General features: G+C 34.4%; 2 protein-coding genes across 3 annotated transcripts in view; one reads left to right on the forward strand and one right to left on the reverse strand.

Annotated features, from left to right (window-relative positions):
- The window catches only part of LOC134712608 (maleylacetoacetate isomerase-like), a 270737-nt gene that overhangs the window by 127151 nt on the left and 117032 nt on the right, over window positions 1–26554 (forward strand). The gene's annotated exons all lie outside the window — the stretch shown is intronic.
- Window positions 13009–18203, reverse strand: LOC134709769 (putative 2'-deoxynucleoside 5'-phosphate N-hydrolase 1). 2 transcript variants are annotated; one of them, XM_063569917.1, is made up of 5 exons: window positions 18121–18203; window positions 15390–15533; window positions 14791–14856; window positions 13917–14027; window positions 13009–13210 (listed from the first exon to the last, which is right to left on the reverse strand). In XM_063569917.1, the coding sequence occupies exons 1-5, from the start codon at window positions 18188–18190 to the stop codon at window positions 13098–13100; spliced, it is 504 nt and encodes a 167-aa protein (XP_063425987.1). In that variant the 5' UTR covers window positions 18191–18203; the 3' UTR covers window positions 13009–13097. The 2 variants fall into 2 exon arrangements, with proteins under 2 accessions (XP_063425987.1, XP_063425989.1); XM_063569919.1 differs by lacking the exon at window positions 18121–18203 and adding an exon at window positions 17586–17641.

Here is a 26554-nt window from a genome sequence, read left to right on the forward strand (position 1 = left end):
ATTCTCTTTTTTTATTGTTATATTCAACATAACTGAGATCAGTTTTTTTCTCTTGATTTAGTGTTGTTTATCCATTTACGTCTTGCATAGCTTTGCTCGAAATGACTGTAATTTAGATTTTGACTAAAACAATAAAAAGGTTTATCAAAAGTGTTCCACTTCTAAAGCAGATTTACCTTCTTCAACTGAAGAGTTGCCGACATGCTCTGTCAAAACTTTACCATACTGTTTTAATTGTTCTTTAAGTCTGACGTACAGATCAGCGTCATCTCTACCACCACTAATGCTGCCACCAAAATATATTTTACTCGACACTCTGGCTGTAAAAACAAATCTAATATCAATAAATTGCAGAAAAACAAATACAAACATACCTTACCCCAGGGCAAATTCAAGGAGGGAGGTCAATAAAAACTAACAAAATCAAACGATATTAATCAAAGGAACAATTGAAAAAATTCTCTATGCCTTAAATTGGTTCAGGAATTTTCCGAAGACAGATATAGAACAAGAGTGCACACACTGAAATGTCTCGCCTTTTTTACTATTCATTGATATTATGTTGATAGTCCTAAGTATAAAGCTTTATTACAACTGTCACATAAAGGTTGCATTAACCAAGATAACTAAACAAAGACCAATGAACCATGACAATAGGGTCATGGTCAGATGAACCATGCCAGGCTGACATGTACAGCTAACAATGCTTCCATACAACAAATATAGTTGACCTAATACTTATAGTTTAATAAAAATAAAAATAGACCAAAACACAAAAACTTAACACTGAGCAATGAACTGTGAATGAACTGTGAAAATGATGTCAAGGTCAAATAAAACCTGCGCGACTAATATATAGATCATATAATATTTCCATACACTTAATATAGTTGACCTATGGCGTATAGTATTTGATAAAAAGACCAACACTGAAAAAATTAACTTTGACCACTGTAGGTAACATCTGTCCGTTAGACATGTTCACCTTACAATAATTCCATACAACAAATATAGCAGACCTCTTGCTTAAAGTATGAGAAAAACAGACCATAACACAAAAACTTAACTATAACCACTGAACCATGAAAATGAGGTCAAGGTCAGATGACACCTGCCAGTTGGACATGTACACCATCCAGTCCTTCCATACACCGAATATACTAGCCCTATTGCTTATAGTATCTGAGCCTTGATATGGACTTGACCACCAAAACTTAACCTTGTTCACTGAGCCATGAAATGAGGTCGAGGTCAAGTGAAAACTGTCTGACAGGCATGAGGACCTTGAACGGTACGCACATACCAAATATAGTAATCCCATTACTTATAATAAGAGAGAATTCAACATTACAAAAAATCTTAACTTTTTTTTCAAGTGGTCACTGAACCATGAAAATGAGGTCAAGGACATTGGACATGTGACTGACGGAAACTTTGTAACATGAGGCATCTATATACAAAGTATGAAGCATCCAGGTCTTTCACCTTCTAAAATATAAAGCTTTTAAGAAGTGAGTTAACACCGCCGCCGCCGCCGTCGCCGGATCACTATCCCTATGTCGAGCTATCTGCAACAAAAGTTGCAGGCGCGACAATAAACCAGATTTTAAAGCTAGCCGCACCTTCCACTTTTATTACAGTTACATTAATAATTATTCTAGTTACATAAAAGGATTCGTCCTGAAACGGGGAAAAAGCTCGACAGGGCCTCGCATTTCCCCGTTTCTAGGCCTCATCCTTATATCGTTGATGTGTCAAGTCAATGCACTTTTATTGTTTATGTATATGAAGAGTTACACAAGGGGACGACCATTTGATATTCGTGGGGGGGGGGGAGGATTTTGAAAAATAAATAACTCAGCCTTGATAATATCAAAAAGAAATGGTTTGTTCTGTTGAAGTTTGAAAATAAATTACCTGACTTGCAATGTATTGAAAATAAATAACTCAGCAGGTCTAATCAAAAGATTGAGATGGCACCAGATTCTTCATAAATTCGTTTTTTTTTCAACAAAAAAATCGCCTTCGGCAAACACTTCCCAAATTGTTTAATAATAAAAGTATGAATATTATTTAAATATACTTGAAATGTCTGTAAATTGGTTCCATTTAACTTGAGGTATGTTTTCTCAAGAACACTATACCTCACTTTTATTTAACAGGGCCGTAACTACGTTGAGGCAAATGTCTCATGGAGAAAATTTCAAAACCAAATGCTTGTCTCGATCCTTATCAAATTGTGGTTACGGCGACTGCCTTAGAAGAAGCAAGTACTGTTCTCTCTAAGACGTAGCCCCTGATTTTTCGGGATAAATGTTTCTTATTTATTTGTCTTTTGTTCATTGATTGCCCTTCTGTATTCTGTTAGTGTTGCATTCCTTTTGTAATTGATTAATCTTGCTATCTTTTAAAATTAACACCATTCGAACGTAAATATATTTCAAAATTAAGATGCTGTAATGTAAAAGTTCCAGTAGAGCTGAATAGATGGTATAACATTCCAAAAGAAGAGAGGACATGTAATATGTATTTAAATGCAATTGGCAATGAATACCATTATCTATTTGAATGCAATTCTGTATTAGGAAAAAATATCAGAAATCAGCATATTCCAGAGTATTACGTGAAATATCCAAGTGAGGCAAAAATGAAAGGACTACTGTCATTGACTAATATAAACGTACTTAAAAATGTGTCTGTATTCATTTCAAAGTTAATTAAAATCAAAATATTATAATATAAAATTATAATATCAAAATATCATAATATAAAGTAAGGTAATTTTCTAAATACTTCATTTCTATGTTGTTTTATTTATTTCTTTAATTGCATGTGATTTTATTTTGTAATTTACCTCTTGTTTCACATGTCAATGTGACGGAGTGTTTTTATATTAAAGCATATTGTATATTGTATTATTAACTTGATCTTCAACTATGTGAATTACATTTTTGCTTTATAATGCATATTGGTTATTTGATGTTGTCCCTAAAACTTACACTGAATGTATAGTTTGTTTTGAGACCAAAAATTAGAAAGTGTCTGGGGAACACTCAGAAAGCATGATTTTGCATCATTTGTTCTAAAGCTTTTTGTGCCTTCAGTGGTCTACAGTAAACCCTTTAAAAAAAATTGACTCGCTCCGGTCGGCGTAACATGTTTGCCAAGACTTGTAAAATACATGTAGGCTAGATACAATCAAACTTTAATAGTGTATAGAAGCAATACATGTATATGCAGTTGGGGATATAGAAGATTCAGTTCTGCAGAGGATGATGATTAATTCTGATTAAATGGTATATGATGACATCATATACCATTTAATCAGAATTAATCTTATAAATGATGACTTAACTATACATGTATTATTTATAATTTATAAATAAATAATTTTAAAATTGTATGTTTTCGATTATTATAAATATAGTAATGAAAATAAATAATCAGTCCCTTGCTTCCATAGTGCAGAAAATAGATAACATGTCCTCTTAGTTAACCAAAATAAATAACCGATCCAAAACAAATCCTCCTGCAGCCCCCAAATTATTGTCATGACGTCCCTTCTAACATCTGTTCCTGGTTATTTGATTCTGAAACATACATGTACTTAATAAGATAGAATGGTCCAAATTATTGGACTACCAAATAAGGAGTTGTAAGCTGTAGTTATCATATATAGATATAGGAAGATGTGGTGTGAGTGCCAATGAGACAACTCTCCATCCAAATAACAATTTAAAAAGTAAACCATTATAGGTTAAAGTACGGCCTTCAACACGGAGCCTTGGCTCACACCGAACAACAAGCTATAAAGGGCCCCAAAATTACTAGTGTAAAACCATTCAAACGGGAAAACCAACGGTCTAATCTATATAAACAAAACGAGAAACACGTATATATTACATAAACAAACGACAGCTACTGTACATCAGATTCCTGACTTAGGACAGGTGCAAACATTTGCAGCGGGATTAAACGTTTTAATGGATCCAAACCTTCTCCCTTTTTCTGAAACAATAGCATAATATAGTTTTTTTCTATCATGTATGTATGTTGCATTTTGTTGCACTGTTTTTTTATTGTGTTACTTTTATTAAATTGAGAATGGAAATTAAATGAGTATAACACTGTTTTCTTATATCTTTAATTGACATCAGAAATGATGGAGATCTGAAACAATAAATCAAATAATAATAACAATCATAAGGGTATTCCTCTATCCCCCCCACAAGTCATTGGTATGTCCATTTGAAATATAACGATGACTGATGAATAGTAGATCTCTCTTTTGATCTAGTGTATAAAACAGTGTTTATATGAAATGTATTGTTCAAACTAATGTTCGTAATCTTGGAGCCATAACGATTCTTTTCTTTGACGACTGGAATGTCTGATTGGAGTTGAAGCTTCTTTAAGTGGCGAAGAATTAGTTTGTGTCAAATCCAACGGAGTGCTTTGCGAAATGGGCGTTTTCAGGCCCTCTGTTGCTGTTGGCACGTTTGGTAGTTGTGAATGATTCAACGCAATATCTGTAGGTTGTGACTCATTTTGACAAGAGTCTCGATCCTCGTAATTCTGGTCATCTGGCGAAGTAGACAAGTCTTCAGTGAGAACGTTCTTTTCTGTACAGGGAGCAGTAGAGAGCTTTGTTTTCCCCTTAGATGATTCATGTATCACTGGCTTTATTTGTTTTGCTATTAATTTCAAATCAGTGTCAATTGATATCCTTTCTGGGTATTTGTTCACTGGTTCGTATTTCCGAATAAATTTTCTGTTGCGAAGGGTAACTCTACCCGATCCATCAACCCGTATTACCTATTGGTCAAATTGTCTTACTTCAATAACTTGTCCTGTTTTGTCCCATTTCAATGGATTCGCACCAATCTGGTTCTGGATTCGGACATGGTCACCAATAGTCAATGGAGGTAGGTGTTTTGTGTGTTCGGAAAGTTTTTCTGCTACTTTCATGTGTCTATGCCTTAAAGCCTCCTCGCGTTTCGATAAAGTGTCACGCCATGTGTCATGCGGTTTATACCGACCAGGAAGAATTGGAATGAAATCACGAATAGGGCGTCCAAATACACACATAGCTGGTGATAATCGTGTGTCTCTATCAGGTGTATTGCGATATTGTAGGATTGCTCGCTGTAAAGAATCTGTTTCAAGTTCACCGTTTGGTCCAGTGTTATCAGTGATTAAGCGTTTGACTGTTTTTACGCCAACTTCAGCCCTGCAATTGCTATGCGGAAAAGCAACAGATGAAAGGCGATGATGCACTCCCCATACTTTAAGGAATTGTCTTGTTGTAGAGGCAGTAAATTCTGGTCCTCCGTCTGAAGATAATTCATCGGGTATTCCGTAAGTAACAAATTTTCTACGTAGACAGTCAATTATACCTTGTGCACCATTATGGGCCCTCTCAATGATTGGCCAGTTAGAATATCTGTCTACGACCACCAGGTAATTGACGCCTTTATAATGGAAGAAATCAGCGCACAAACACTGGAAAGGATAATCTGGGTACACAGGTGGTGTTGGTGGAGCACATGGTTGTGATGGTGCAATTCGGTTGCATTGAAAACACTCATTGCGTAGAGTAGTGATATCTGGGGTTATTCCAGGCCAAAAGACTGACGAATCTGCTCTTGACATCATTGATGTTATACCTTGGTGTGCTGAGTGGAGTACCGTCAAGACATTTTTGCGGAGTGCAGGAGGAATTACGATGCGATCCTTATACATGACTACACCATCTTCTGTGTAGAGGTCTTCTCGAAATTGGAAGAATTCACGAAGTTCAGTAGGCATTTCATGACGGAACTCAGGCATTCCATTCTCGATTATTTCTACCAATTTAACCATAGCATCGTCACTGTTGGTAGCAACACGTACCATGTTCCAAGTGATTGATTGTAAGGTGTTTATTGATGAAGCTGCGGCAAGTTGAAGTTCTTCGTCTGAACATACATCACAACAATCATCTTTCATGATTGATGACAAGAAATTGTGTTGAATAGCATGAAAAGACAAGTAATCGAATTGGTTGCTGTCTTCTGTAATCAATGCTATGTCGTCAATTAACTTGAGTTCCTCTGAATTATATCCTGTTGGGTTCCGCGAAACGGCATCTGCAGCACGATGTTTTGCTCCTGGGACATGCATCATTTTGAACTTGTAACGCAGTGTTTTTTCCTTGAGGTTTCGTAGCCTGGTGTTTGAAATCTGATCAAGTGATCTGTCACCAAAAATTTTGAGTAGCGGTTTGTGATCTACGGCAATAATAAGTTATTCACAACCAAGATCGAAATACCTGGCTTTATCTAGTGCGTCAACAACAGCTAAAGCTTCACCCTCTACTGGAGCATATCGTGATTCAGCACCATGAGTGAAGCGACTGCCTACCAGTGTTATTTTCAAACCCTCGTTACAACAGAATGGTAGAATCTTTTGGCAATTGCAATGTTTTTGGAATAACCAGAATCCAAGTCCGGACTTTGACCAGTCAGTTGCTAAGCAAGTCGGTTTGGATTTATCAAATATGCGTACTCCTTCCTCGATTTCGCTTATAATTACTGTCTTTGTTTCTTGAAAGATAGTTTCCAGCTGATTATCCCAGAAAAATGGCGTACCAGGTTTGATTAATTGACGAAATGGTTTTAAGCGATCGGCCATACTAAATGCATACGAAACCTGATTGACAAGGCCAAACCACGATCGAACGTCTGTTATGTTCTTCGGTGTAGGGAAATCCAAAATTGCTTGCAGGTATCTTTTACAAGGGCGCACACTGTCGTTTGTGATTTCAAATCCAGCAAACTCAACTGTATCTTGAGCAAAGTGGAATTTTTCTGGGTTCAAAGTTATTCCATGTTTTCCACAAAGCTCCAACCAATTACAAGCTTGAACGAAACTTTCCTCAATATCATCAGACCACAGAAGAGTATCGTCGACACATTTAGTCTTGTGTGGCACATCGGCCACGATCTCGTCGAATCTTGTGTAACCATCACCTGATGCAATGTATCCTTGAGGAGCAGTCTTGTATCTGTATCTTCCCCACGGAGTGATAAAGGTAGTAAGATGTCGGTCTTCGTCTCTGATAGGTACACTATGGTACCCGTTCCAAGCGTCAAATACAGTCTTTTTCTTGCCTCGAGGGACTGATCTTGCCTGATGGAAAGGAGATTGTGTATGATGTGTTTCCCTTATTGCATGGGCGTTGAGAGCTTGAAAATCTACTGTGCGTCTCGATTTTCCATTCTTTTTAGAACATATAACCATACGATGACACCATGTTACAGGTTCGCCGACTGGAACGGGCTCTATAACACCAAGCCTGACTTCTTGATCCAATGAAGCTTTCACGTCATCTTGCCAGTGTAAGGGAACTGGAACAGGAGTGTGACATGCAACTGGCGTTGCTTCAGGGTCAATCATAAGTTTCAAAGGTGGACCTTCCATAAGAGGTAGTGGTTGGTGTTCACAAGTATTAAAAGTGCTTGACTTGTAGTGTTCAAGTAAAAAGTTTTGGAGTTTTGGTACGTTCTCCTCTGTGGGTGGGAACGGAAGTGTCGCTGGTATTGGAGGAGGTGTTTGCCTCTTAGGACAGTTGCAATCAATGTGTGCTGTGGACCTGTTCACATCGTTTGTCAGTGCGGAGGTATCAGTGGCGCTTCCGGTAATTTCACCAATAGTAGGAAAGTTCTCTGATATTATACCAAGTGTAATGCAAGCTTCTTTGCTGAGAAAGAATTTGTCTGAGCTGTCTGTGATGTACACAATTTGTCTTGTTTCTAGTTCGTTCTTATCTTTGTCTTTTCCTGATAGTCTGAGAATGATGGCCCCAAGTATAACTATGCCTTTATTATTAGCGGCATGCATCTGCATATTTACCGGTATTAGGTCACGTTTTGTTAGTCCAATTTTATAAAGCACTTTGATGCCAGCAAGACAACTTTGACAACCAGTGTCAGCCATTGCAGGGACGACTGTACTTCTCTGTTGAGACACTAAAGAGTTTTGAAAACCAAGCTGCTTGTAATCATCTTCCACAACTTTAACAACTATGTTGATGAACGGCTGGGGTTGTGACGGTCGTTTAATCCATGTGTTATACATTTGCGAGTAAAGATGATGATCAAGTTGTATGGTTCTTTTTCCTAAAGTGGACACAGTTGCCGCACAAAGAGAATCAAATACAGCACTTTCAGATTCTTCATTTTGTTTCACTTTCGGCTTACTGGTATTACTTCGACATACAGATTCATAATGGTTGTCACGTTCACAGTTTTTGCAAGTGTGTCCGTATGCAGGACATTCTTTCTGCCTAATTTTAGGTGGAGCACTTTTTCCGTGTCCCTTTTTTCCACAGTAACCACATGAATCAACCTTGTTGTTGTCGTACTTTTTTGTGTCTTTGGCCACATTGGCATTTCTTTTTCTACGATATGAACTAGAGGCGGCTTCAGCGCCATGTGAATCAAGAAGACGTGATGCAGAACGCTTACCGGCTTCTTTGGCCTCAACGAATTTGAAGACTTGTTCCAGCGTCATATCCTGATTTTTGTCTCCTAAGAGATCTAACTGAATAGCAGGGTCACTTAGCCCACGGGTAAGTACATCACATCACGTAAAATAGCTTCTGTGTAGTCGACATTTTGTTCACATCCTGTACATTGTAATGTGAATTTACAAACGCTGGCTTGGCCTCTGAGTCTGGCTCCAAATGAACGAACTGTCTCGTCGCGATCCTGTGTCATGCCATGGAGAGAAACACGTGCTACCATAGTGTTTTCTTCTCTCACTGCCAGAGTTCTCATGGCTGCAAGTACTTCTTGTTCAGATTTGTCAACTAGTGATCCACCAGCAGATCTTGTAATGTCTCGTCGCAAAGTTTCATCACAACATTCAAGTAGCTGAATAACAAGGTCTTTTCCACTGACCTTAGTTGCTTGTATGTAATCTTTCCATCGAGAGACAAAGTATGTCCAATCTTCACTGGAACCAGCTGATGCAACAGTAGGACGTTTCACTTTTTCTACTTTTGCTGAGACAATGGCGCAAGCGGCTGCGGAGTGAACTGTTGCATGAGTTGTTAGCAATGCTGCAACCACAACAGCGTCGAGATCATCTGTCTCATATTGGCAATCCGGTACTGGGCACTTCACTGCAGGCATGTTGTAATGTTACGTCAATAGTTCTCAAAAGTGTTGAGTCATCTCCATCATAAATGAGTATAACACTGTTTTCTTATATCTTTAATTGACATCAGAAATGATGGAGATCTGAAACAATAAATCAAATAATAATAACAATCATAAGGGTATTCCTCTAGAAATGGGGAATAGTTGATGCGTTTCCCCCGGATTAAATTTGTAAAACGTATTTATTTCTCTCAATCGATTTATGATTTTTGAACAGCGATATACTACTAGTTGTTGCCTTTATTTACTCGTCAGTTTATACATTACTCACGAAGTCGATAATTTAAAATTTGAACTGACCACATTAGTTTGACCGGTATTTAAGACCTAAAAGGCATACAAGAACAGATTGTCTGCCAGATGGAAGTATAAATCAAGTCAGTATGATATAAAGATTGAAGTTCTATGAATCATGTGTACTTACACAATTACATACGGATTATCCCATATTATTGAACCAAAATGTCTCCTTGATCTCTTATATGTGAAGCAAATGCATTTCCAAAAACAACCAAAATGAACTAGCCACAATTTCAAATTGTTGATCCAGGAAGTGCCAACTATAGGCATGCCCAGTCAATATTGTGTAATTCCTGCAATGTTCTGGCAAACATATAGAATAGTTAAACTTTTCTGCAATCTTGCGGCAAACATTCTTCATTGTTTTAAACTTTCTGGCAATCTTTCGGCAAACATTAATGGTTCTGCAAACTTGCCACAAGCTTGCAGCAATGTTTGCCGGAAGTTTGCAACTAGCGGCAAACATCTACAAACACTAATTTCTGTGTTCCTGCAAACTTTTTGTTTGACGCAAGCTTGCAGCAAACAATTCACTTTCATAAGGGTTCTTACTTTATAAATTGAAAATGGAAATGGGGAATGTGTCATAGAGACAACCATCCGACCTAAATGCAGAAAACAGCCGAAAGCCGCTAATGGGGTCTTCATCACAGCGAGAAAAATTCCGCATCCGGTGGCATGCTTCAGTTGGCACCTGAACAAAAATGAGTACTATTTTAGTGATAATGGAAGTCATACTAAAAACCGAAATATATAAATGAACTTAAATTAAAAAAAATATACAAAACTAACAAAAGCCAGAGGCTCCTATAGGAACTATTATTTAGGGGTATATATTGAAATGGCAACAATGAAAAAAATATGAGGAGTCTATCTAAGATAAGATGATAACTTAAGCTATTCGGTACTAATACAACATATATTTTGTTTAGATTTACCAAATATTTTTAAACAAGATTGTTTTTCTCCCATAATAGATGTCACTGCAAGGCTTAACTTACAGTTTATAAAGATACGCACATTTGTGATATAATCATATTGTAAAAACTTTCACAACTTTTTCAGAACATCTGTAATGACATATTTTATATATTGATGATTCAGAATGAATGTGTATAATACAAATTATTCATTTTATAGTGTAACGCTCTATTCGTATTATGATAAGTTTTCAGCAAAACATGAGCTTTTTATTTTGCGGTTTGATTAGTAGGAACTTTCCGATTTCAATTTTTATAAGAGTTCGGTACAATTGTTATTTTACTTTTTCCTATCAGTTGATACTTAGATCTGTGAATAGAACCGAAAATCATGCCGGTGTTCCGGTTTTAGCATTGCAAAAGGTCGTGCTCCTATCAGACTCTTGATCACATCTATACACTGGTAAACGCTTAAAATACGTTTAAATTTGCCTCATTCTTTATATGCCCATCCCAAGTCAAGAGCCCGTAATTCAATGTTGTCGTTGTAAGTAGTATGCCATTTTTGAATTTCGTGTATAGTATATCAGACCAGATGCTAGATAAGTTCAGCATAGTCTATGAACATTTAATTTAATGATAGGGCATCATCTTCAAAGAGAATTTGAAAGATATAAATGAGGCCCCTCATTGGGGGGTCCTAGTAATCACATAATCACCATTTTTTTGCCAATATAATCACATAATCATTAAATATTTGCTTATCTTTAGTAATCAAATAATCATAAACTAAAAATACAGTCCTAGGTAATCAAATAATCATGAAATATTTGGCTTAATAATCAAATAATCATTAAAAAAACGGCCAAGTAATCACATAATCAAAAACCCCATGAGGGCCCTCATAAATACTACTTTCTTTTCTATTTTCCTTGTAAACTGTTGTATATTATTTTATATTTGGTGTTTTAACGACATCTTTAGAAACCGCATTTAGGCTATTTCATGGCAGCCAATATTAATTGGTGGAGGAAGTCAGAGTGACCGGAGAAAACCACTGACCTTCGATAGGAAAACTGACAATCCTAGTCAATTTAGATTGGAGTCGAGTGTACCTCATTAGCCGGGTTCGAACTCACCTCAGTGTTGACTGGCTAATGATTTCAGTAGAAACTTCTCATGTCACTCGGTCACCGAGGCCCCTGTAAACTGTTGTAAATTTATCAATTATGGTGATGCATGCATTGGATTCTATTTCCTCCCTATGCACCATGTTTCGCTCCTTTTAGATTTCAAGGGATATTTTTAAACTCAATTGCCTCGAGATATTTGTACAAAGGTCTACTATCTGTTGTCTCAAATTCATTGCGTCTCTTTCCTTTTCGCATCCAGATCCATTCATACATTGTAGATTAACTCTGGCATTTTATCAAAATCTTCAGAAAAAAAATTCGATATAAATTGCATAAATGAACAAAAAACAGTTCATTATCACTGAACAAGTATACATATTAGTGTAGCGGCCAGCTGAAGGACACCTCTGGGTGTGGGAATTTCTCGCTGCATTGAAGACCTATTGGTGACCTTCTGCTATTCTATGGTCGGGTTGTTGGCTCTTTGACACATTTCCCATTTTCATTCTCAATTTAATTACTATTTGAACAATGCTTCAATATTTCAGATCTGGTGTAGACATAACTGTGCATTTAAAAGGAAAGCAATATATTTCAAGAATACATTGTTGTCATTATTTCTGCTATAAAACAGCACTCAATATTCTCTTATTTAAATATCAGTTTAAACAACAATATGTTTGAACATTGTCATAAAGTAAGAGGTTTGACATGCCATAAAACCACTATTATAAGATGTCCTGAATGAAGTCAAGAATACAGTAGTTATTAAATAGTGTTTATAAGTGTGTTGGCGTTTGTTTTTGATGCACTTTGGTATTCCCGTTGTTCCTTTGTTTTTCTCTTATAGTTGATGTGTTTGCCTCAGTTTAGGTTTGTAGAAAGGATATTTCTCTCAATTGATTTATGAGTTTTGAACACCGGAATACTACTGTTGCCTCTATTTCTGCTATAAAACAGCACTCAATATTCTATTATTTAAATATCAGTTTAAACAAGTTAAATCAAGTAAATTGTTTTTATGCTAACATTTTCGGAAATAAAAAGTATATTTCAAATGAAGCATATGAATTATCAGAAGTGTATTACAAGTCTAGTAATGGACTACTGGAAATTCTATTTAAATGGTTAGAAATTTCAGGCTGGTTTTTTTTCCACCCAGGCACGTATTTCACCAACAAAAGACTCATCAGTGAATCTTCAATCAACAAAGTTGAAAGTCCAAATAAAATAAAATATGAAGTGTCGACATTCCTATAGGTATTGCACTAAAAAATGAGATAATTTTGAAGTGGTAGAAAATCCCTTGTATTTCGCATAATTCAAAGTTTGTAAACAGCTATTTTTAAAGATAATCAGTATGGCAGGATCAATGAAAAATGTTTTAAGATACATATATCTGGAACACATGGATTAAAGGCTCTAAAGATAAAGCAACAGCTTATATGCTCCTATGCTTAAAGGATAATTATACTTTAGATGTTAAAATCTAAATATAGATTATTGAAAGGAACATAAAAACAAGGTAAGTTAAAAATATTTTATAATTCTTCTTTAAAAAACTCTTTAAAGATTGTTGGTGCTTCTGATTCTTTATAGTCTTTAACTATAAACGTTGATCCATTCTCTGCTCCCCGAATCATTGCAGATAATCCTGAAATATAGATAAAATAATAATTAAACTATGATTTATTTTCATAATCATGAAAGTTCCTCTTACATGTTTAATATAAAGCTGACTCTCAACTCAATTTATGTTTTTTGACAGTTTCTTTAGTGTCATTCTAATATAGAAGTAAAATGTCCAGTATGATAAACATACAAACAAACACAAAGTGTCTGCACCTTTTATAAATCATTATACAGTATGGTTTTTATCTTTTACTCTTATTAAAGGTGCTTTAGAAATTGAAATTATTTTTTTATCTTAGTCTATTGGACTCATCTGGGTTATTGTCTTAATTGGCAATCATTCCACATCTCTTATTTTCCAGTTAATGATGATGAAGCAAAGGTTTATTTTCTGTAAAATTCAATAATTGAAAAATTAAAATTAAAAAAAACAGTAAAAATTCTCTTGAATATTTCCTGGTAAATCATTTACATAATCCTATATACATTTGTTTGTAACATGCACATCACATTCATGTTTCTTCACTAAGTTCAAAAATTTAGGAATGTATTTAACAGTTATTTTTCAACAATGGTAGAAAATGCAAGATTTTTTTTTGCATTTTATGTGGAATGCTGTATTCCATTATATACTTTTAGGAGACTCTTTGCTTTGGTTAAACTATTCACAATAATAAACACGTCACAAAAATGTTTGTAAAATTACAGTATAAGATGAAATAATTTACTTTTTCCTGTTTGTGGTCTGAATAAACAAAGTACAGTTTTCTTCAAATCTATTGCTCTCCCTATTTCATATCCTACACCAAGGGAGGGTTGTGTCACCTCAGCTACTAAATCTGTAAAAGATAGAAAGGACATTTTGTCAAATTGGTACATCCATTGTAAATCCTTTTTCGAGTCTTTTATTAAATGCTGTAAAATGCTGTGTTCTCTTTTACATTTGAGTGAATACATTTTTTCATCAGTTAACAATATAAGACAAATAGTTTTTTGTAGTACTGCTATTCATAATGAATTCCATGTGAGGATGGTTTCAAAGTCCCAGATATCCCTTTTTGCTCTATTGAAGGAGAACCAATTATCAAATGTCTCTTCATTGATTTTAAACTGGCTTTAAGTATTATAAAAGGGCTCAGTAGCACTAAGATAATAAATAGTACAGGTATAAATGAAAAAAATAAGACTTCTGAAAGCAATGGAAAAGTCTACGATTTGCTCAAAGAAACCCCAAAGATCATTTGAATAAGTACACAAATGTGAGGTGCACTTTGACATTATATAGTGAAGATCTTAAATCTTAAAAATAAGTTCTAAGGGTTGTGAAGTAGTTTCGTTTACAATATTTTTACCCTCCAGAAAACGTGATGGCAAAAATCATGATTAAATTAGGGAAAAACTCTAAAAATAATTTGAATTAAAAAAAAATACAAGGTGCATAATTGCTTTTTATACATGTAGTGAAGATTCTTAAAGGTATAAACTTATTCCTTGAATTATAATTCTTTGTGCAATTGACAAAATTTCTATTGTAGGTCACTCTAATCCTGTTATCCATATTCTAATCAATACTCTTTTTTCGTCATCTATTTATATACCTACAATCACTTTCATTTAACCATTCCATGTCTCTGTCATGAATTTCCTTTTCACTCATATCTTTTTCTTCTGAAAAATAGCATTAACATCAACGATTATAATGGTATGTCTGTTAAAGTCTTAAAATGTATTCATGAAGCTTTGATACATGTATTTCTTCAAACATTTTTTATTGGAACACAATCATCATATAATCCTTCTATATTATGAAAATTTAATTTGAGATAAAGGAAATAAATATGTTGTTAAATCCAATGAAATGATTACATGAACATTGGGCATAAGAAATTTACTTCCATGGGGCAGGGTGATACAACTTTTAAAAACAACTTTCCAATGTCCAAAAATCTGATAACTAATTTAATTATCATATTCTTACATTATAAGTGTTTCAGTATTTGCTCTAGAAGTTTTGAAAAAGCCTATCACACCAGGGTAATATAAGAAGAACTTGTTAAAATTCTATGCATTGACCATATAAATAACTCCATACAGGGGCCCTGGACGCTCTCAAAATCACCTCTGTTTATGTCTCACCACCATAACAAAATGTTGCAGGTGGATTCATAACAAGTAAAAATGTACCTCTTTAGCAAATTTACCTTTTTCAACTGCTGAGTTGCCGACATGCTCTGTCAACACTTTACCATACTGACTTAACTGTTCTATAAGTCTGGCGTACAGATCAGCATCATCTCTACCAGCCCTGATACTTCCAGCAAAATATATCTTCCTTGACATTGTTACTGGAAAATTAAATTCAAATATAAATAAATTGGTATTGCTTTACTCTTTCAATGTGCTGTTTCTAGGATAAACAACCAGATAACCAACAAGAATTTTATTTGCACAACTTTATTCATATAAGGCACCGACAAGAAATCAAATGGGTGCGTAGTGCATCATTCTAGTATAAGGTAAAAACTGAAAAGAAAAAATAAACAACCTTTACAATCTGATCAAAACATCATAAAAGCATTCATAAAATGTTTCTCTACTCAAAAATACAATAAAAATGACAAAAATGAAATATTGATCAAAAGTGTCCCAAATGGCGTGCCATACATACTATAAGTAGTGACGAATACATAAATGTCACGAATGGCGTTCCATAGATTTACAATTTGCCGGGAGTTTCATAAACAACTTACATCTCAAAATTTAACTTTACAATAGGAATATCAAATAAAAATCATTTACGGGGGTTAAATAAAATATGTTCGACAATATTATCAATATAAAAAACTTACCACGTTACGAGAGAGTGAGGAAATAACAAGAAATAGTGGTCAAAATGCTTTCAAAACAATGCAGGAAGTGAAGAGAAGTTACAAAAAATAGAGTCATATACAGAACGTAAATGCCGGAATTCCGGATACAGAACATTCAACATGACCACCTCTTTTTCTTTTCAATACACCATGTTCACACCCCTTGTTTTAATAACCCATTAAACATGTTTAAAAAAAAAACCATAAATATCATGTAACTCGTAACTTTTCTGAACGAGTCAAGATTGGCATCTGGTTTTAAGAGTTTATTTAAAGACTTTGTTTTGAGACTTATCATGTATGTCATTATGTTTGTTTTAAATATACATGTATAAGCACTTTTCATGATTAATTCAGTTTAAAATTTCTAAATTGGTAGTAGAATTGCATACATTGTCTATTGAAATTATGATGTTTGAAAATAATCAGTCTTTGAAACTAGACATTTTTCATGTCAGGGTCTTTTATAGCTGACTATAATGTGCATGTATTTTTTTTTCTTCTTTTTGAAGGCCATATGGTTGCAAATAATTGCTTATATCCACTTCATTAGAACTTTGGAGTATAGTTGTCTCAGTGGCAATCATACCATATTTTTTATATATCTAACATGTTACTTGATCTGAATATTTACTTGGTTTGATTTATTCTTTAGCTCTGTAACATGGGAGACAACTTGTGTTTTCTTTAAACATCTAACATTGAAGATAACTCTTTATTCCTTAGCCAAAGTTAAAATGTAAAATCAAAATTATGCAGCTGATTTATTATTACATTGTCATGTGTTCATATTATACAAGAAGACAGTATAATGTTTGGTGTTAAATTCAATAAAATTACTAACTGATGTTATTTCTCCACAATACACTGACCAATTATTGATGGATTGATTGTTGGTTGCATAATGTCCAGTGGCAAATATTGCATGCATGTTTAGGACAATCACCGTTATATCATAAAAACTACATTTTGTATGTGTTGTTAGCAGTTTGTCTTTTTTTTTTGTTCTTTGAATGTTTCTTCAAGTGAAGTGTAAGTACTTGAGGAGTTTGTTTCTACTCTGGGGAATCTTTGACAAAACCTGTCCTCATTTTGAATGTATTGTTAATATTGTTCATCACATTAAAAAAGACCAAATTGCTGTGTTTACACCTAAAAAAGTTCAGCGAGTACACACAAACCTGTACATTTAAAAGGCCTAGAGTGTTCCCCCTTTTGTTGAAAAAAATTGGTTGATTACAAAGTCAATCACTGAAGCATGACTAAAGCAGCTGCCTCTGAGGGCAGTCAAAGCTCTGAGTGGACAGTATCAATACAATTCAGGCATTTGTTAATTTTTATACCTTCTGCAGGAATTAACAAAAAATGCCCATCAAGATCCAAAAAGGATTTTATCTTTCTGAAACACAAAATGCCTTTAACTCTTATATATCTAGTCATCTTAGTTGATGCCAGGCCATAAACTTTCCAAACTGCATAGGCAAGTGTGTAAACAGAGAAGTTTTTTAGGTGAAAATATGGCCATACTTTTGTTATGTCAAATGACAATGAATGATGAACCTTAATGTCCTTAAAAACTGGATTGGCCTCTGCTTCTACATATACTTCTACAAGATAAATAATGTAACCCCATTTCAGAAAGATAAAAAAAAATATGGATTTTTTTTCATCACTACTGGCATAAAAATAAACAAAGTTAGGTTAAATATTTGAACCCCTCCCCCTTTTTTAAGGCCTCAAAACTGGTCAAACTGCACTACACGAGACTCAAGAGTGAGGTGTAAATACAGCCATATTCTTCCATTTGTTATGATAAACCTTAAGTTACAAAAGATAAGTTTTTCTTTTTAGTTTTTATACAGCAAATTGATCCCTTGTCTGAGGGACAATCCATCATTTATAAAGTGATATCCCTCAGAATTTTGTGGAGTTGTGAACCTGTAACTCGTATTTATGGACAAGATCACATCCTGAATTAAGTAGGTTCTGAAATATTTCACAGAGTTTCACAATAATGTATCTTTACATCAAAGTGACAATATCAATGCAAAATAACACCTACTGTGAAAGTCTTTTAAATTATAAACGTGGTCTTTGTTTAGTTTTCTCTTTCCCGGGTTTTTTTTTATCATCTGTTCGGAACATTTCCTTTCGTATGGTTTGACTGACTACCTTTTTAATTTCAGTTTACCGATATTCCACAAAGTACTAAATAAGGAGGGGCTTCAGAAATGCCTACTTATATGTGATATATTTAACTCAATTTCTCGTTTGAATTGGTTTACATTGTCATATGGGGCCTTTTGTAGTTGACTATGCGGTATGGGCTTTGCTCATTGTTGAAGGCCGTACGGTTACTTATGGGCGTTTTTCAATAAAAACGTATTTTCTTGTCCCAGCCACTTAAAAAAAAAATGTGTTTGATCTTTGCAAGTATTTTTTTGTGCAGTCAGTACATTGAATAAGATTTAACATTTTTATGCAAAGAAACAGTTTATTTTTAGAGGGATTGATAAGATTGTTCCAAAACAACCAAAATGGCATGTCCCTATACCGCCTGTTCAACATTCATACTCTAAAATATCGTAAAAAAATGAAGAAATAAATGTTTTTTTTACTTTACATAAGTTCTTTAAATATTCAAAAGTATGTTTAGAGCCAACATATTTTAATAAACAGCTTTCAATATAGGTTTTTTAATTTCAGAAGGTGTGTCCCTCACAAAATGTCCACTACGAAACGAAGTCATTAAAATTTGCCAATAAACAGTTCTATAAAATCAATGTAATTTTTGTTTGCAAGAGATATAAACATTAGGGTCTTACAAAAGAAGTAATGCTTTTATAACGGCAATTAAATTGTTGGTAAGAAAAATTGAGCACATCAAATGGACCAGAGTGATACCGTCGATACCGTATTTATGATAAAGTCCACTACGAAACGGGTCAAATCTCCTTCAGTATCTGGTTTTAAAATTATGAAAAAAATATCAGTGTACAGCTTGATAAATGCTTTGATGAATACAATCAGTCTTGTTACTATTGCAATATAGGGATTGTGGGAAAAAAATAAAACATGCGAATACGTCCCTTACGAAACGGTCCCCTACGAAACAAGTATGGAAGAAAAACGTTTCGTAGTGGACACTATCACTACCATGCAGTCTTTTTTTAATCTTTTTTCAATTATATTCGTGCAAAACAAATAACAAGGGTTAGTTTCATGTAATTTTTATTATCGGTTTTTATTAACATATGATAGGGTTGATGTCAACTACGAAACTTTTTGTCCACTACGAAACGCATCAAAATGTCCACTACGTAACATAAGTTGAACCTGTGAAGTACTGTCTAATCTTTATCGATAAAAATGGTTTTCCAATTCAGAAAAAAATGATATTTTTCTAGTATTTAAAGTAAATAAACTGGAATGTCTATAGGAAACATTTAAAATTACAAAAAATATGTGTGTTTAGAAGAAGTTTCGTAGGGGACAAAAGTCCCCTACGAAAAAGTACACAAATTATGAAAATAATATCATTTTAAAGAATATTTAAGATTGCACTTTTTGTTTACAAACAGGTCTATTATAGAGGTATTCAAAATAACTCTTGAAATTAAATTTTAGACAAGTTGATTTTCCATTTTTTTTAGGTCTGAAAATAACGCTTTTATTGAGAAACGCCCTTATAGTTGTTAATGTCTGTGTCATTTTGGTCTCTTGTGGACAGTTGTCGCATTGGCAATCATACCATATCTTCTTCTTTATATGTGTACTAAGTTTCAATTTGATTGGACTCCATAAAAAAACTACATTGACCAAATGTTTTTACCTGAAGCGGACGGGACTTACGGATGAACGAAAGAACGGTATGACGGACGGACGAACTAACGGACACACAAACCAGAAAAGAAAAAAAATGTCCCTCTACCGTATCGTAGGTGGACGGGCATACAAATCCTTGGTATATCTCCAAAGGAAATGTCTGAGGGAAATTCTAAAACAACATTGCAGTGAAATCATGTTTTTTTTCCCCCGAAAACTAATGTGTTTATGTATTTTCTCATTCTCGGCTGATTTTATTTTTGCCAATGTACTAGGTCCCGTAGTTAATTTAAGATAAGGTGAGGGACAACTATCCATTAAAGTTCAATTGAAGTGGATGTATTAATCAATTAAAGGCAACCTTACGGCCTTCAACAATGATAAAAACCAAAATGTATAGTCGACTATAAAAGACCCCAACATGAAAAATATGAAACAATTCAATTGAGAAAACTAACGAAACTCTAATATACGAAAGTTGGTACTTCTGTATTATTACCAATAAAATCGAGAATGGAAATGGGGAATGTGTCAAAGAGACAACAATCGGACCACAAGCAAACAGCACTAGGCCACCAAAAGGTCTTCAACACAGCAAGAAATCCAGATGGCCTTTTAGACTAAACAAAAATGTGTACTAGTTCAGTAAAAATTCAAGTCACACTTAACTGTGAAACAACAAATTAATCAAAATAAAATAAAAGATATACAAGACTAACAAACTGGTTCGAGGCTCCTGACATGGGACAGGTGAAAAAATACGACGAGGTTAAACATGTTACGTGAGATCTCAACCCTCTTCCTATATACTAGTAGCTCTGGCCACCGTCTGTAGACACACAACAATTCAGTCGCAAGTGGCGGATCCAGGGGCGGGGTTTCCGGGGTTTGAACCACCCTTTTTGGATGATCAATGCATTTGAATGGGGACGTGTTTGGAACCTCCCCCTTTTTATCCTGGGTTAGGATCCCCCTTTTTAAAATGGCTGGGTCCGCCCCTGTTAACGCACAGTAGAACTCTGCTTAAAAAGGACCGAATCTGATGTCAAAATATGTAGCAGAAGAAACTAAACAAAATGGCAACATGCCAAGAAATTACCATTCAACGTTACCTGCTCGGTAAACAGTTATTCAAACGTGTATTCTTTCTGTCTTTTAATACAACAATATTTTCTTATAGAAAATTATCTCAAACTTCATTCGTATTACCATAGTGAAACAAGTACGGATGATATAGAGACTGCGAAACAGATGAGGATTTTGTGCATTATCAAAATTAAACATAGAAGGCTTTTCTGGATATCAATTCCACGCTACTTTGTTTACGTCGTCTATTTATAAATAATTTAATGTTGGATGTGTTATGCACGTCTTCTGATTGGTTAAAATTGTTTTTCTATCAGTTCCTAAACATACTTTTGTCATGTGACCGCGACGTCAACGACGTTTTTATCAATATTTATTCCTTTTTAGAATAAAATTATAAGGAATGACTTACATATTTTTCTGTCTATTCGAAATACGAGTGTTATTCAGTTGCATCCCGTTTTTGCGTAAACCCCTGAGGGTTTACGCAGTATATATTGGACGAGTGATGTAGTCTTTCGGAACACCGGATGTTATTCGGAACACTTCTGTTCTTTATATGACCACCTTTTAAATACATGCGCAATAGCTATGACCACCTTTCAAATGCATGCGCAATAGCTTCCTAATCTGTTGAATATGCATTAGCATCTTAAGTTGCTATAGAAATATTTTACGTATGATCTGAAATTTATTATGATATAATATTTTCTTGCACACGATTACAAGCTGCTAATATTAACCTACATGCGTAGTATTTTAATTAGTCAAACGATGTAACCAGCTGTGTTTAGATATGAAATAAGATTTCATGTAAACAATGCGCTTTATATTCTGAACGAGAATAATTAAAAATGAAATCTTTAGAAAGAGTTTTAGTAGCATTTTATTTTAGATTTAACGATTAGTGAAGATGTACATATGATTAAATTACATATATTTTTTTTTTGGTTAAATATTGCAACTTTAATAAAAAAAAATATGGTTATTAAAAATAAAATTGAATAGATATTGAATATGAAAAAATAAAATATTTTAACGAGAACAATTAAAAATAAAATCTTTAAAAAAAGTTTTAGCACTTTTTAAAATTGTACGTCTAGGATAGACCAAGGACATGGAAATATAATCATAAATACGTGCCTCAAATTGGTGTAAAAACGTGGATTTTTCAAAAAAAAAATCGTTTATTGAAAATAACGTTAAAACTAATTATGAAAGTTATGTCCGTATTTATTTTCATTAATATTGCAAATTTAAAGTTATTTTCTTTGCTTAAATATTGCAACATAATTTACTTTTTTTTTTTAAACAAGGAGGTCACATAATAACCTCTGAATCCTTTTCGACATTTAAATGCGACTGATAAGTATAGATATTTAATATGAAGGGGGAAAAAATTACCGTGACTGAAATCTAAATCTAAAATTTATTTTTAATAAAAATACACATTTGACCATGCAGATGTAAGAAATGATACTTTAAGCAATGAAACAACGAATTAAATGTGCCACTTTAATTACGACTGATAACCTAAAAATGAATCATGCATGCATTTTTAGAAGACTTAACCAGGTCGGCGATAAGATATCGAATATAAAAAAGAAGATATGGTTTGGTGTCAATGAGACAACTATCTACAAGAAACCAAAATAACACAGAAATACAAACTATGGGTCACCGTACGGCCTCCAACAACAGGCAAAGCACGTACCGCATAGTCGGCTATAAAAGAGCCCGAAATGACAATGTAAAACAATCAGTCAAAAAAGAAAATTAACAAAGTCCGTATCATCGTATGCGTAACTTAGTTGCTCACCAGAGGAACGCTACGCAAGCGTTTAAACCCGCGTTCCATAAGTTTGAAGTACGTCGAAATACAAAGGTATACGCTTGGTGAACCCTTTTACTTCAGGAAAATTTTAATGGAACATAAAAAATTTCATTCAGCCCAAGCGTTTGTCAAGCACGCACATAATATACACGCTACACGAGCGTTGAAAACGCTACAGATAAGTTTGAGACACGTTAAGGGCACATTGCATACAAAAATACTCGTCGCCTTAAAGCTTTCATTCTGGAGAAGAAGTCCGATACGGGTGAAACTTCATCAAACCTACAGAAGATATTACACCCTCTCCAACCACTGGCATGCAACATGGGACTAGACATAGAAGTACAGGAACTAATCACATTAGTTTGAGCTGTACAAGATCTACAAAAATATCCCGCCTGCCTCAAAGGTGCATAGGATCGACCATGGTCCAGCACTAATGATACAAGTACCAACCAGAGTTACAATGACGTGGTAGTAAGTCTTAAAATGCCACCGAGCGGCCTCCAAAAATGAAAAAAAAACACTATTTAGTCGGCTATTAAATGCCCCGACCATTAAGATTTGAAAACAAAAATCAAACAAAACTAAACAGCTATTAATTATTGATTACAAAATAATTTCCTGGCTTTAGAATGGACATTGGTACATAAACAATGTGGTGGCCATAAACCCAATCCTCCCAAATGGACCAAACCTTAAAGACATTACATCGCAAGAAAAAACTGTAAAATATCAGTTGCAATTCGCGTCCCTAAAAATATGGGTACGGTGCACAATAATCACTTACATAAAACAATAGACACAAATCACTGAAATAATCGCACTTACCGAAAGCTATTTCAAAGCTAGTGAACATGTAGACGAACCAGTGGACATAGACGGACTGGTAATCATGTAAACAGACGGGCGAATGTGACAGACTTATAGTAAAATCAGTGACCGGCACGTTATCATCAGTATGTTGATGGAGTGCTGAATAATAAAGAAGAAGAAACATTCACATATAGCCAGACCTGCAGTTGGGAATGTAGAAAGACTAGGAGAAACGCTTAGGTACGCTTTACGCACACCCAATACATGCTTTAAGCTGGTTGTGCACACAATACAGATATAATTGAAAGGTTGAATACATCAAAATTACTAGCGTATTGGTAGCGTGCAATATTTTTTTTTTACAACGGCCGACGTACGTCGGATCTATCATGACGTTGATGTGTAAACCGGTATTACATTAAGTAAACAGGCAATGTCAGTTTCTAATTCTTATGCACAACAAAAGTAATATAGGACAATACATCTTTATTAAACAATTATCTAATATATATATAATGCCAAACAAGCATTTTGGGTTTACGATTGCATTTCTTTTTTTAAAGAAAGCAACTTGTTTACGTTATTTCTTCAAAGACTTACAAATATGTACAGTCATCTCTTAAATGCACGCATCTTCGGTAATTAGTAGAACAGCGTCTTTGGTTGATTGTCTCATCGACGGATATACACACGTCACCTTTTATTCACATCTAAACCCAATCAGCAAAACGATGTCGATGGGTTGATGATCCAGTTCTGTTTACCCAACATTTCCATTTGCTATGCTGAACCAGCTTTGTTGGGGTTCATTTACAATCAATCCTTCAATTATTAAAAATAATTCGAAGGTCATCAATTAAAAAAAAATATTGCTGTAATATAAATAGTAATCATTAGGACAAACACTTGTACATTGGAACATTTTACAAATTATTGACTGTATGGTTAAGTTATTAGTTTTTTGGTTTGTATTTGGGACAACTGTTGTATTATTCTAAAGTACAAGGTAATTCTTCCAGAAACTAACAGGTGTTTAGCTGTAATGTTATTTATCTAAAAATTAGCTACAATTAAATGTTCTGTTTGTCTTGATACGGCATTTAACATAGATATAACAATTTGAATGAAAGAATCAGCATGTATCAAATTATATTTATATTTAGTAAGATATTTAGTTGTTAATGGGAGGGACTAATTGTTCTAATATAAAGCTTATCAATTACAAGTATTTGTAAACTCTCAACAAAGTTAATGGTACAACATAAAATGCTTTCTTGATCTTATAGCTCCATACACAGTCACGTCTACAGCTAAAACGAACGTGCTTTTACTGAAGGTTTACTGCTAGATGGATCAACAACTTACTACTTTCGATGACAGAAACCAATCCAACGCTGCAGTCTACATCTTGTCCATGTAAATACCCGTGTCAGCATACACTCCAATACCTATTATGGATTGGGGAGGGTTGTGCCGACTCACGTCCGAGGGCTGTATCATAGGTGTAAGATAATGGACCTCCATCTCACTGTCATCGTTATAACTACGTCAGAGACTCATAGACCAGTACTCCGTCATCGTGGTTAGTGGGCTGCCAAGTAGATCAATCTGGCACTAAAAGCAGCCGTTGTGGAGCATAGACTGTAAAGAAATATCAAAATAGTAAAAAAAAAAATCAGCAAAACCAAAATGGCGGTTTTCCACCTGTTTCTGACCCACTGCAGAAATATTTCAAGCTCACCAAAAACGCCTTCGGGCACCGAGCCGATCGTGCGAGGGCTGAACAGCTAGTCAAGGTCGTTAAACACTGACTCCCAGTAGCTCCATACGTTTTCAAGCGTTAATCGTGCTTGGCCTTCACAGTTTTGGTTCAGTTGAGCATTTCTGGTGAAAGTTGAATTAGAAAAGTACTTCGGACGCAACAAATTTATAAAGTGCTATTTGCATAAATGTAGTATATAATTGGGTGGTGACTAGAAATCATCGTCTTCGCTAGCCAAGGATTACGACCCACTCCCCTCCTCTCCACAGAAATCATGTGATCGTTCCAAAGAAAATGTTTTAACACATATCAGATTACCTCGGATTCCTTGTCAGATTTTGGCTGTACTTTTCAGTCCTTTGTTGGTTCTTTTCTGTTGTACTAGCTCTTTCAAAAATTGTATCTAGTTATGTTTTGTTTTTTTATATTTTAACATCTAGCCTCATTGAGAAGAAATTTATTGTGCATTTAGTGCAGTGAAAATGACACTTTTAATGTTATTATTGGATGGGATCATCATTGCATGTTTCGATTTTTGAAGCAACAGTAATAATTGGTCCGAAGAATCTAAAGACACTGACAACTGTAAAAGTAAAATCACAAAAATACTGAACTCCGAGGAAAATTCAAAACGGAAAGTCCCGAATCAAATGGCAAAATCAAATGATAAAACACATCCAATCTAATTGATGTAGTATATACAACGTAATCAGAGATAAATATTTTAATTAGATTGAAACACATCAAACGAATGGACACCAACTGTCATATTCCTGACTTTGTACAGGCATTTCAAATGTAGAAAATGGTGGATTGAACCTGGTTCCAACTACTTTAAGAAAGAGAGGATGATGTAAATGGCTCTGAAGGTCCTATTTCTATATATATACATAATACAACTGATTACATGAGAGTACTGCTGTTGCTGCTGCTGCTGAGGATGATGATAATGATGATTATTGGAATGAGAATGATAAGAATGAAATAAAGTCTGAACAGACTTAGATCTTCCCCATGGCAATATTTTTTTACTTTGAATGATAGATCATATTTCTGTGTCTTTATACAAGAATATGGAGAAGAGTTGACTTTTTATCTATTGTGGAACAAAACAATAATCCTATAAAGTTAGACTCATTTATTAAACATAAGGTGAACTGTTAATCCTGAGAT

This window comes from Mytilus trossulus, chromosome 3 (genome assembly GCF_036588685.1).
Source record: "Mytilus trossulus isolate FHL-02 chromosome 3, PNRI_Mtr1.1.1.hap1, whole genome shotgun sequence".
NCBI classification, from domain to species: domain Eukaryota; kingdom Metazoa; phylum Mollusca; class Bivalvia; order Mytilida; family Mytilidae; genus Mytilus; species Mytilus trossulus.